The sequence below is a fragment of the Theobroma cacao genome, chromosome 6, assembly GCF_053813885.1.
Source record: "Theobroma cacao isolate CCN51 chromosome 6, ASM5381388v1, whole genome shotgun sequence".
NCBI classification, from domain to species: Eukaryota; Viridiplantae; Streptophyta; class Magnoliopsida; order Malvales; family Malvaceae; genus Theobroma; species Theobroma cacao.
In genome coordinates, this window is record NC_142644.1 from 7,970,742 (window position 1) to 7,985,166 (window position 14,425).

The 14,425-nt window shown below is 34.2% G+C and overlaps 1 protein-coding gene and 1 long non-coding RNA gene across 4 annotated transcripts; one reads left to right on the forward strand and one right to left on the reverse strand.

The window, feature by feature from the left end:
- The first annotated feature begins 143 nt into the window (after positions 1-143).
- Positions 144-5,179, forward strand: LOC108662626 (uncharacterized). Of its 3 annotated transcripts, XR_016027111.1 has the most exons (5): positions 144-490; positions 595-634; positions 768-859; positions 2,015-2,089; positions 4,887-5,179. It is a non-coding gene; the product is annotated as an uncharacterized LOC108662626 (long non-coding RNA). The 3 variants fall into 3 exon arrangements; XR_016027110.1 differs by having other exon boundaries at positions 144-634; XR_001928594.2 differs by lacking the exons at positions 144-490; positions 595-634 and having other exon boundaries at positions 643-859.
- A 7,569-nt stretch (positions 5,180-12,748) lies between these two features.
- LOC148762045 (uncharacterized) lies at positions 12,749-13,195 on the reverse strand. Its single transcript, XM_088807633.1, has one exon. The coding sequence runs from the start codon at positions 13,193-13,195 to the stop codon at positions 12,749-12,751; it is 447 nt and encodes a 148-aa protein (XP_088663759.1).
- Between the last annotated feature and the right edge of the window lie 1,230 nt (positions 13,196-14,425).

Here is a 14,425-nt window from a genome sequence, read left to right on the forward strand (position 1 = left end):
TTATTGTGTCATGTAAACTTAAACTATAACAGATTAATAGGTTGACACGAAAACGATATAATTAATTATTCTTATTAAAATCTTAATAAGAACACAACACATGTTAATATACATTTAGTTTGTTGAAACACGATACAATTAACTCATTTAGATATGTTTAATTTATTTAAATATAAATAATAATTTATTTTAATATTGTAAATATTGACAATTCATAATTGATTTCAAACTGGTTAGAAAAATTGAATAATGTGGATTAACTTGTTATTACAATTAATTAACGTGTGTAAATATGTGATATACATTTGGAAATGTTGCGATACATCACAAACAAAAAGCAAAAATAAAAAGAGGTGTCTAGTTATTTTCGCCCAACCCTTTCTCTCAGCACTTTTTCTCCCTTTCTCTCTCTAAAAACTCAAAACCCTAACCCCAAATTGATTTCTAAGGTCATTTGAGGCTATTTGGAGCTCGAGAAACCATCTTGGAGGTGAGATTCAATGTTTTTACTTATTATTTTTCAATTTAATCGATTAATAACTTCAAAATCTGATTTTTTCCAAATTTAGTAATTTTTCCTTATGGTTTGGATAGGAGAATTTGAAGTTAAGACTCGCACAATCCAACTTCTAAGGTATGGGTTTAGCTCGTTAATGAAGAATTTGAGTTTAAATAGTTGAATTGTTAAGATTTGATTAATTGTGAAAAAACTGACATTTTTCAAAAGCTAAAAATAATTAATATTTTCATGTTCTGATGTGTTTGAGGGGGGAAATGAATGTATCAACTCGTTGGCAAGCTAGATGACGATTAGGGGTTAAGATCAAAGCTTGGTTGGGAGTACCTCTAATTTTTCACTGTAAGTGAGTTTAAATAAAATGTATGTAATGCATGACGCATGATAGATGCACTGCCATGGTATTAGAATGAAATATGTATGCCTAGACGAATGAACCTAGGCTAGAGATCAATATATATGTATATGTATATATACGAATTGTGTGTGATTGTGTGCTGTGTTGTGAGCCACATGGGTGGCCTATGTTGTGTGTGTTTAGACTAAGATGTCTAGAGGCTATGATGAACCTATGAGACCTTAACCTTTATAGACTCATAAAAAGAAGTATACGCGATATCCCTGATCAATGGTAATTTCGTCATTTCCTTAATAAGCCCATAAAAGTAAGATTTTTAAACAATATTATGGCCTAAGGCATAAATGGATGATGAAATTAGGGGTAAAATGAAAAAGAAACAAAAATTTTGATGATTTTCACAATAGGGGCAAAATGGTCATTTTTCACCTTTAGTTAAAATTTTAAGTTTTCATGAACCCGAGTATGTCTAGACCATTATGGACCTTGTCCCGGTGTCAAAGGAGTAAAAAGATTTCATAAAAGGTTGGGGGAGAGTAAGTTAATTGGTGGAGGGGCATTTTGGTAATTTAAGTGGAATGGATAAGATTGGCTATAAATATCTTTCTTCCAGTAGCTTCTTCTCTCATTTTCCAGTAGCTTATTCTTCTTCCTCCTTCTTCTCTTTCACGTTGCTTTCAACCTACATGGAAGCTTGATATGGAGCTTGCATGATTTTCTCTCTCTAGCTCTAGTTTTCATACCTTTGTGCCCTTATGACTAGAACTTTTGTATTCTTCCACTCTCTCTCCTTAAAACCCTTGAAAAATCTTATTTTCATACTTTCTCTCACTAGTTGGGCGTTTTAGAGAAAGAAAGAGAGAATTACCTCATTTGTTTGGAGGCTATTGGAAGAGAATTCAACTACAAAGAAACCCTAGGGTGAGTAATGAACCAAGCTTGATTTTTAGCTGTGAAAAATGGCTAGTAATTGGGATTATGAGCTGTTTTATTGTTGAGTATGTTCATTCTTTTTTTTAATGATTAAGATAGTGAACATAAATAGTCATTTAATGTGGCAATTGAAAGCTAGCTAAGAGATAGCTTTTAGGGTTTATAGTATGTGAATTGACCTATTGCTTATGCTAATGTGATCCTAGGTTCTAATGAAGTCCCATCCTTCCAATTGGATCATTAGGGGAATTAAAGTCAGCTAAAGGCTCAACAATAAATCGGTGAGTGAACTGTATTCAAAACTTGTTTTGGGGATATAATGTATTTGCCAAACATTTGAATGGATTATCTAGCTTTTCATAAAAACAAGTGCCTTGGGAACAAGCTTTTGATAAATTGTCTCCATGTTGTGACATGTCACTATTATTGATTTATGCACTACCACATTGTGTTGATATATATATATATATATGAATACATTGTTGTGTAATTATATTGACTCGGCTATGTGCGAGTAGGGAGTGTGCATAAGCTGAGGATGACCCGGCTATGTGCGAGTAGGGAGTGCGCATAACCTGGTGATGACCCAGCCATGTGCGAGTAGGGAGTGTGCATGAGCTGGTGATGATGATGATGTGATGGTTTGCATGATGATGATGGGTATACGTATACATATATACATATGTAAATATGTGTGTTATAGGAAATTAATGAGTAATGGTATATGGTTGTAATGCATGTGAAACTTGACATATTAAACTTTGGAAAATTGTTATGCATTTCATGTTGTTTTGGATATTTCAGCATGGTGGTTTTTCTTTGGGAAGAAGGGCAAATTTTTCATTGGTGCCCTGTTTCTCGCTGCAGCGAGAATGACACTGTAGCTTCTCACTGCAGCGAAAACTTTTTGTTTCTGAGTTACAATTTCGCTGCAGCGAGATTGAATCTTGTTGCAACGAAAAACTTTCTGTTTTGTTTCCTATCTTGTCCAATCATTGCCCTATTTTTCACTTATTTGCTACCATATCTGAGCAGGGACTTCTAACATTAAGGACTAAATGAGTTAAGTTTAAAATGAGGAGATTTAGTAAGAAACCCTTGGCCAGTTGAGAAACCCTCATTCGACTAATAACTTAATCCCGACGTCGCTGCAACAAAATTTCATTCTTGTTGCAGCGAAGATTCGTTGTTGTATTTGACTTGCTTGCGTATCATTGAAGCTTTCATTCTTCAAATAGTTCGTTATGTATGGGTTCATGATTTCCAAATGATTAATCATTTAAGGGCTTGATGAGGGGTTTTTAATATGAATGGAACTAAATTGCATTGTTTTGAAACAAGTGCATCATGATTTTAAATTTTCCCTTGTTGTTGCTTGTTCCCTTTCTTGTTCACTCACTGGGTTTATACTCACCGTTTTCAACTTCATGTTTTCAAATCACGAGGCAGCCGGTAACTAGGACGAGGTGTCCTTGTAGACTTGTATCCATCTTTTGGTAGGTGTCTCGGCATTCAATAGTTGTACATTCGTCCGAGTCCCTTCGTTGGAAGTCGAGTATTCTTTTGTTGTGTATAAACGATGTATATACACTTGTTTGGTATGCCAGTATGAGGTGGAAATGTTTAATATTATTTTGACCCTAAGTTATGAAATGTGACTTAGCAGTTTATGATGGAATGATGAACATGTCAGATTAATAGGCTTGTTTGGGCTTAGTGGACTACGTCCATTGGGCCATGTGCCAATCATGACCCAGAATTTGGGCCGTGACAGAACCTTTAGGAGTATATTACCCTAGGTGAATGATATGTTGAGATGATTTGATTAAATGATGCCTTGGAGATTTAAAGACACTTAGAACCTAACCGTTTTTAAGACGATTGAAGCTCAATAAATGTGAATTGAGGTTCGATGAAGCAAATGTGAATGATAAAGGCATGATGGCCTTATTTGTGGATTTATGTTTTCGTCCGAGGACTGAATTTCGGACATTGATCTAATTTGTGGTGGAGTGTAGTTTCGTCCCTTTGTGACTATGTATGTACCTGCAGGGATGGTGGTAAGTAAGGACAGTGGCACTAATCCTACCTGTGATACCCACCTGCAGTGCTTTGATGCCATCCGTTGAGATTACTCCAAGTGATGCTGATGTCAGGAGATTACTCTGGTCGATGATTTGATTCTCCTACAGTTGTTTAAGCGCTGTGCATGATTTGTTTTCCACCCATTGCTTCGGCACGTGAGTGATCTGTTTCTCGTCCAATGTCTTTGCCCTAAGCGTGATTTGATTCTCTGTTGATTGGCCACTAAGCGTGATTTGACTATGTCCAAAAGAGGACCACTCATCTATTTGATTTGCATATGACATGACTATGGTGGTAAGTAGGGACGGTGGCACTAATCCTACCTGTGATTCCCACCTGCAGTGCTTTGATGCCATCCGTTGAGATTACTCCAAGTGATGCTGATGTCAGGAGATTACTATAGTTAATGATTTAATTCTCCTTCAGTTACTTAGGCGATGTGCATGATTTGTTTTCCACCCGTTACTTCGGCACGTGTGTGATCTGTTTCTCCTCCAGCGTCTTTACCCTAAGCATGATTTGATTATTCGTTGGTTGGCCACCAAACGTGATTTGACTATGTCCAAAAAAGGACCACTCATCTATTTGATTTGCATATGACATGAGATAGCCATGGAGGGGCTTAGATAAATACGATATGAATATGATGTGATACTCCGACGACTAGAGTGTGCCATGGAAAATAATGTGAATAACTTTAATCAACTTTAAGTGTAAGCCTAATGATATGTGTGATGATTTTTGGAGACATTGAGGATGATGACATGCCCTTATATTGGAAGTTTTACGGATAATGATATGCCCTATGTTTAGAGATGTTTGTTAGATTATGTTGATGCACCAAGAGTGCAATATTTATTATGTGATTATATATATATATATATATATATATATATATATATATATATATATGTATGTATGTATGTATGATTTTGTTTATCTGTACTACTCACTGAGTATTATAATACTCACCCATTTGCATACTGTGTGTAGATAAAATAGGCCATAGTGCTATGTGGTAAAGGTCGTCCCACGACAGACCGATTGTGGCATCCGATAGGTTCCGGTTTTGATGTTCTCACTCCGCTAAGTCCGTCACAAGCTTCTGCATAGGGTTGGCTGTGGTTATGTATGTAGGCACATTGTGCCATATGAACTTATGTAAGGGTTGTTATGAGTGAAGTCGCCTTGAATGGCCAACGTATGGCCTTATAAATATTTGTATGAATTATATGCCATGGATAATGTAATATATTTGGTTTTATTGTGAATATTTGATTATGGAATCCCTTGGCTTTGTGTTATATGATTTTGGATTATGAGGCTTGCTTGGATCTAGTGGACTTGTTTGCTAGGCTCGTGCGCCGATCACTAACCTCCGGGTTGAGTCGTGACAACTAGAGTCTCTAACCCCAATGGACTTGGAAAACAAGATTTTGATGTGTCCATATTCATCACACAAAACCCCACCAATCCCCACTTCACTGGGACTCATTTGGGCAACCCCATCGACTTTGAACATAATTGTTCATCATGATCTTTTTAAAAAACTTTCTGGCAAAATGTATAGATACTTGTTCAATATTTACCGATAGATTTGCTCTAGAATGTAAAAATAAGTTTAAAAGCATATCCAATTGGACTCATTACTCCACACCACTTTGCAAATCATCTTGCCGCATCAAAATATGAGATTTTTCAAGTACAAAAACTTAGTTTGATGTTTTAAAATATGAAATCTTTATGCTCACCTAAAGATTTCTCAATCTATTCTCTTTTGCAAATTAAGGGTTTCACATTAAGCTATATATATTTTCATGTCATAAACAAGTTGACACGATTATAAAAAACTTAAACGTGCTTAACTCCATGACATTCTTGTATCACGTTAGCAAGTCACATATAAAATTTTTAAAATCTAAATAACTATAATAATAGTAAGAAATACATAACAAACAACCATGTAAAGGCCATTATACCTTGTAGCATAAAAATTAATTATTTATTATTAAAATTTCAATATTATTTATCATGTTAATGTATATGTTGTTTGATAAATTGAAAAATTAAACTAATTTTACATTTTAAAAAATCATTTGGTATTCAACTGAAGGTTAAATACAAAATAGATGTTTTGAATCTTCTTCTCATCTGTGGCAATACCTTTCGACCTATGATGGAGTTGACGTGTCTACCGATTTTTTACTGCTGTGAACTTACCAATCTAGGAACAAGGTTAATTAACAATCAAGTTGTGTAGGCCATTAGACCTTGTAGAGAAGTAAAGATGAAATGAAATTTCACAAGTATAGATTAGCTAAAAATTATCTTATAAATTTGACCATTGTTGCATTGTGAATGTGCATGTCATATTTTCTTTTACTTCTTTTCTTGAGACTTAAAGAGGAAACAAAAAAAAACCTTAAAAATTTTGGTGTTTTTATCTTTGTCTTGTAGACATCACAACAAGCCCTTCAACAAAATCGAGGCCACAAGTTTACAATTGTGACACTGTAGATAAGATAGTAAGAAATCTGGTAGAATACTTCGACTTGCCAAAAACAATTGTGTCTTTTGACGAAATCAAGGAAAATAATGAAAAGAAAATGCTAAAAGAAATCGCTAATCAACTGAAAGATTATGAAATGGATAGCCTTCAAGGATGAAAAACTAAAACAATTGTATCAAAATATGCAAAGTGTCACTATAGAATTGGTGGAAATTTCCAAGGGAAGGAAAAATAAATCCATAGAACTAGGCACCAGGGAAAATGATGAAGATTTTTCTATTCAAATCTTACTAAGGAAGAATAAGGTTGAGTCAAATTCTTTTAAAGAAGTATCCCAAAAGTCAAATGAGAAAGCCCATGAGTCTTAGGAGGAATCCTTGGAAAAGAAAGTGATTCAGAATATTCAAGTCATGGTGAAAAAGGCATCGTCTTTTGATAGTTACCTTTTAAAGTTGAGAGGTTAAACTTAAAGCTTGAATTTTGCCTATTGATCAACTTTAAAATGTCCACTATAGACAAATTTGATGGAATTGAAGACCCTCAGGTACACTTGAAATAGTTTATTGTTGTCTTACAACTTAGAAGCCTATCTAAATAACAGTTAACTTCAGCTTTCCTTATGACCCTATCTGAGGCCACCTTTAATTGGTTCATAGCCAATTCAAGACCATAATTGAAGATTAAAAAGAGATTACTCAAGCCTTTATCAAGAAGTATTCCTATAACACCCAATTAGACATCACCGTCAAAGATCTAGAAACCACTAAACAAAAGCCTAACAATACTCTTGATGAATTTTTTTTTAACCAAGTAGAGAACCAAGGTCACACTAATGAGCACTCGGCCAACAAAGAAGGGCATGTTATCTCAATATGAGCTTGTATATTAGTTGCAAGGACAGCTTCTATTATAAACGCATTGAACTGAGGCGAACAGAGACCTTAAGACTTAGATAAAGTATAAAAGATTATGTATTAATTCATATTCATTACATCTGGTTTACAACACATTTAAGTAGTGATAAAGGTGTAATAACAATTGTACAAAGCTAAAAACAAGTGTTTACACTATCGCATAAAGGGCCATGCAAGGTTACATGTACACTAAAGAGAGTGAATTAGATGTAAGCTAGTTTTCAGCTAATATGGTTGACTTGGTTAGTAGACGAGTACTCATATGGCCATGACCATGAAAATGTTACTTTTAACACTCTTTCTTAACACTTGCATAAAAAATGTCGAGCTTATCTTTAAGAATTTTAAAGCCTTGATTTTGTCATAATATCATCTAGTTGTATTTCTAAATTGCAATATTGAACATGTATCACACTTCTCTTCTTAGCATCTCTAATGGAATGAAACTTCAAGTTGATGTGCTTTGTTTTTCCATGATAAACAAGATTGCAATGGTCAATTTATTATCAACAAGTAGATTAGTGGCATAGTTTGTGGGAAGTGCAAATTAGTAATAATCTTTCTTAACCATATTGCTTGGTTTAAAGCTACATCAGCAGATATATATCCTGCTTCAGTAGATGGTTGAGCAAAAACTGATTGTTTGTGAGAGTTCCATGAGAAAACTCCATTATCGCGAGTAAAGACATAGCTAAAGGTACTTTTGGAGTCATCAACATTACTTGTCCACTCACTGTTTAAGTGTCTAGTAAGCTTAATTTCAATCTTTCTTGTGAGATGGATTCCATAATTCGATGTTCCTTTTAAGTACTTAAAGTTTGGTTAACCAATTGTGTAGTGCAGGTTTGTTGGTTCCTTTGTGAATCTTGATAATGAACTAACAAAAAACATCACATTTGGTCAAACGGAACATATGTAAAGTAGGCACCCAATTAAACTCCTATATATAGAAGGGTTTAGGAGCTTATTACCTTTGTTGATTGATAATTTTTCATTTGCAACAGGTGGGGTTGTAGTAAGCTTACTTTGGTTCAAGCGGAACCTTTTTAACACATTAGTAATATAACTTTTCTGAGATAGCACCATTAATTGATTATTTAATTCGAAGCCCAAGAAAGTAGCTTATTAATCCTAGGTCTATCATATCAAATTCATTTTGCATCTCAAGCTTGAACTTGCAAAATGCATCATCATTCCTCCTTGTAATTAAAAGATCATTAATATATAAGGACAAAATAAGCAATGCTTGACCCTTTAATTTGAGAATGTAAAGTGTAGCTTCATTATACCTTTTCACAAATCCCTACGTTGTCAGGTGAGCATCAATCTTGTTGTACCGCGTGCTTGGGCCTGCTTCAAGCCATACAAAGCTTTATGCAATTTATAGACTTTATTTTGGTTTGACATCTGTTCAAATCTTTCTAATTGTTCAATGTATATATCATCTTAAAGGATGCCATTGAGAAATGCGAATTTCACATCAAGATGATATACTTTCCAACTAAGAGCTGTAGATAAAGCTAGTAGCACTTTGATTGTGTCATAACGAGCCACAAGAACATATGTCTCCATATAATCAATCCTTGGTAACTAACTGCATCCCTTCCCAACAAACCTTACCTTGTGTTTGTTCAAGGTTCCATTACCATTAAGCTTCCTTCTAAACACCCATTTAACTCCAAAGACATGCTAGTTTGATGGCTTGTCAACCAAAGTCCAAGTTCCACTCTTGTTAATTACCTCAAGTTCATCTTGCATTGGACTGATCCATTTTAAATGTTATGTAAAAACAAGCTTGAAAACATGTCTAATTGGAATCATTTCTCCACACTACTTTGCAAATCATCATGGCACTTCAAAATATGGGATATTTCAAAGATAAAAAAATTATTTTGTTGTTTCAAAACATGAAATCTCTATGGTCACATAATTATTTCTTAATTTAGTCGTTTGTGTAAGTTGAGGGTTTCCCAATGAGATACCCTAGTAGAAGTGGCTAATGTGGTCGATGTGCCAATTATGGGAGAATTTGCAAACGTGTTTCTTAAGATGCTACCCAAATTACTTCTAGAAAGGGAGACAAAGTTTTGTATAGACTTGGTGCAGGACACCAATCCAATTTTTATTCCATGTTACTAGATGGCACCAGCAAAGCTCAAAAATCAATTCGAGGACTTGGTACACTAAAGTTTCATACTATTGGGTGAAGGCTGATCATGCATCAAATACAAATAAAATGTAGCAGAAATAAATTTAAAAATTAAATTTTGCCTCACCCTTGTAAGATCTCTTCCATGCCAAATTGAGCACAGAATTAAATTAAAAATAAAATATATATGATCATATCAAGTTTACCTAAATAACAAAGGTTGATGAATCCTTTGTTAAACCACCAAATCAGCCTTCAAAAAGCTCACCCACCTCAGTCCGGTTGTTGCAAACAAAAGCTGTTCAAGGAATCCTTATGCAGCCTCTAATGGTGATCCACACTAATGAAATAAAAAATCCTTCTTGAAGGATTGGGAGTGCTATGCCTTAACAATGTGCCAGCAAAGATGAGTTTCATAAACGTATAATCCACACAAAAATTTTGGGCAGAACACACAAAAGAAATCAAGTGAATGAAAAACTATTTTCTTCACACAAAGTACGACAAGACAAAAGAAATTTCTAATGTGCCGTTCTCTTAATTTTTCAGCCGTTCTCTCTCAATTTGTTTGGAGGCTATAGCAAGGTATTTACATCTTGGATTAATTTTAAACCCTAATTACAAAACTATTTTGTAATTGCCAATTAATCTAATAATTTGATTAAATAATTTAATTAAGTCCTTAAGAAGCCTAGTTAACTTAATTGTTTAATTTAATCAATTAGGTTCAATAACTTAATTAAATAATTTAATTAATTAGGCCCAACAATTTACTTAAACAATTTTAATCAATTAGGCCCAATGACTTAATTAAACAATTTAATTAATTAAGCACAACTTAATTAAACAATTTTAATCAAGTGCTTGAGAAACTCATAACTTCTAATTTGATTAAGTCCAACTTAATCACCTCTCCCATTTTATTTTCAACATTCATTTTAAGTGTGTGACCCATTAAGCTTCTAACATGTTGGCAATAAACTCAACATATAATTCTTAAGTTAAACTTTGAATTAGATAAATTTAAACTACTTTAAATTTATCATTAATCAAGTTAACTACCTAGAATTCATAGACCAAGATTGGGATCTAGTAATTCATCATGGCCACTCAAATGTTAGAAGAGTCAAGATGGTTTAACTCAACCTTTTAGTGATTAGCCTTTCAGTGTAATTCATTCGCTCATCATATATCCCAGAGATGATAAAAGCACGGTGCAGTGTCTACTCTTATTGATCTCCATATTCGTTCTTAAAGTTTGATTATTAGCTTTATAAAGACTTATGAAACTCCTTTCATAATCTTCAAGTCACCTTGGCCAATGACTTGAATAAGCTAATATCAACCAAAACAGTTAAGATATGTCCCCTGCATCATTTTGGGTGATGATTCTTATCTTGACCACTCATTTGTCTTCACATGCTTCATGCTATACCCAAAAGCATCCAATTTTGGCATATTTGGTTAGGCACCTATAGGGATGAAATCAAAACATAGCACTCCACACATAAGACAACCTGGTGTCTCAAGTCTAGGGAGTATTTACACAACTGATACATGAAAAGTTTTGCATAGACACTTGAGTGAAATACCAAATGCACTTGTCATGGCGGGTTTTGTTCAGTGAACTTGCTTTCCTAAGCAAGCACCTACATTCTAGTTTCAAGTATCTCTATACTTCAACCTATAAGATCGGTTGCTTACTTCTCAAGTAAGAAACATAGAATGTACTAGTCTCTAGGTATCATTGATATCCAATCTCAATGATACATTGACTAGGAACATTTAGAGATTACGCTTTGATGTATAAGGATCTCATAACTGTAACCCATTACAGTTCCCTTGCAAGGCATATTAATCTCATGGACTTTATCCAATTAGACTTATAACTTATTATAATTGATGTCTTATTGATGAAGGAAAACCTTTAATCATTTAACATGAACGATATTGTTGCATGATTAGAATCAAGACTTAACCAATCCCAATTGGCTACAGGGTTCATCCTAACATCTCCCACTAGCACAAAACCAATTACTACCTCATTGTATGTGGATTCAAATCCATCTAGCAATCGTGTCTCCATGTAGACTCGCTTGTGCCCTTCAATGTGGTTAATTGTTTTTATCTATCTTCAAAATGTCTATGCATCACATCATGTCATATTAATATATCTAGATCCAATAAAACCCAGGTCCTACTATTATGGTTCCATTGTTACATTAACAATGTTCAGAACCCTTTATTAGTTCCATGAAGTAACAATATAAATTTCTTCCTATTTGAGCCCTTTATTATATGATGTATATGACTTTATTTATATACACTTATAATCCCTTTTGCTCCTTGGGACCATTCCAACTAGACTATGTTGTATGCATCATATGCATGTGTCACTTTATGTTATGCCATTTGGCCCCCTTAAACTTTTTATTGTCATTGGGCTCCCACTAAATCCAAGATCCTTTGTGAGAGTAATATTCAAACTCTTTTGAATATTCCATGTTGTATATACATCTCAATGTATACTTGGAATCATATTGGTTTGGAATATCATAATGGGCTTTTATGTTGGAGATATATGGACCAAATCATATTGCAATATGAAGTTGCTTTCTTTCTTGAACATTCATCTCTATGTTTTGTTCTTAAGAAAGTTCCATTTTATATGATTCAATATTCAACCTTTTGATCAATTGAACATAATTCATAATTGATCAAATATCATTGCAAGGATAAACATGAAGCATGGATAATTAAATATGATATAATGATTCGAAATAATTATTCAAACTTGAAACATATAAGCTTCCACATCCAAATGCTAAAGACAAATGTTTCACCAGCCATTCCCATGGCAATCACTTAATTAATGTTTCAAACATATCCAAATAAATTATCCAACATGTTGAGATCAATAGGGGTGTAACCATCCAATGTAACATTTAATGCTTTAAGTAGTCTATCCATGTGGTCACCACCTCAGCCAAGATCCTACTCATCTTTATCTTTGGTCCTCACAATATGTCCAACATATGAAAACCAAATTTGAGGTATCATATACCTTTAATATATAAAGTAGAATTATTAAGCAAATAGTACCTAAATCAGAAACTTCAATAAGTTTCTTTTTCTTGCTCACAGTAGCTATGTATTTCTTACAATTCCTCCTCCAATGCCTAAGTTTGCCATAATGATGGCAAATATCCTTCTCTTTTTCTTTTTTGACACCTCTTTTAGGCTTCAGTGCCTTCTCATTTTGGGATTTTACCTTTTTCCCTTTTTAGGCTTTCTTCTTCTGTTGCTTCGTATGAGTCGTGGAAGAAGAAACAAGAAGCAATGATCCCTTATATTTCCTGATGGACCTCTCTGTCGTGTCTAGCATATTCAGAACTTCGGGAAAAGTAGCTTTCAATCGATTCATATGGAAGTTCAACACGAATTGACTGAAGGTGTCAAGAAGAAATTGTAGATCTAAGTCTATACTTAACTCATGATCCATTGCTAGTCCTATTTGTCCAAGTCTCTCGATGAGTCCAATCATCTCTAGCACATAGGGTCTAACAAAACTGCCTTCTGCGATCTTGCATCGAAATAGTTCTTTAGAGATCTCATATATCTTAGTGCGACCCTCCTTATCGAACAGTTCTCTAAGGTGAAGAATCATGGATTGGACATCCATGTGTTCATGCTTCTTTTGGAGCTCAATGGTCATATTGGCTAGCGTCATGCATGCTACCTAATCATCGTCATCCTTATGACGTTGATATGCTTCCTTATCCTCAACACTAGCATCAACAACAAGGACTGGTGGAATAGGAGTGCTAAGGAAATAGGATTTCTTCTCCTATTTCAAAATGATCTTGAGGTTTCGAAACCAATTGAGGAAGTTTGGGCCAGTGAGTCTATTTGCATCCAAGATGCTCCGCAGTGATAGATTATTAGCCATGTATATAAATTATGCCTAAATAGATAAAATAAAGCAATAAGTAAATATCATGCATAAACTATTTAAAACAAGGTTTTAAAATTTTAACTAGTTCTCCCACTATTTTCTACAAGATGATAACCCTCCATATCACCTCGAGAGATTTCTACTAGGATTCTCTTAGTAGGCTAGGATCCCATCCATCTAGTCATGGCCTTGAGTGTGATCAACTAACTAGATAGGTGGATTAGGTAGGTAACTGAGCTTACCAATTGTATCTCTATACAACTCCTAAATCAGCTAGGTGACAACACATTGCCTAAACATATCATATATGTTTCGCCTAGCCTTTGCCTTTAGTTTCCATAATAATCAAGTTTTCACGCATCCTGATTTTATGAAACTAGATGAGTAAAACCCGTCAATAGCTCAAACATACTCGTGTAAAAGTGTGGCCTTAATTGTGCTTAACAAGCCTCCGATTAAAAGAGCAACCAAGTTATCTTGCTACATGGTGGAAGGTAACTTAATCATATGCGATATGTGTCTCAATATTTACCGAGGGATTTTATCTTTTTCATTTTATTAAGGTGTCATTTGATTAGCATGCATAACATTTAATATATCGCATAAAATTAAATCTATCATATGTTTTCTACTAGGATGGTTATGGACTTTTCTACTCTAGTTTTCTTGAGCCATAAAAGGAAACTAGTTGGTCAAATCCTAGGGGATAGCATACATTAAGCACTTCATGCCTTAGCTTGCATCCACCTTTAGCTCTTCATGGCACCTTGGATCTCCATCTTCAGATTTACAAAATTTCTTTCCTAATCTAATCCTATTTCTAATTACAATTGAATGTAGAAACCTCGAGTTACATTCGAGAGAAGTTAGATGAGAAGAGAATTTTACAAACCTAGAATGTAAAAGATAAGGTAGGGTTCGCAGACCCTATTTGAAAAGATTTCCATAAATAGCAGTTTAACCAAACATCCACAATCATATTGAGTATATAGTCCATAACCATCA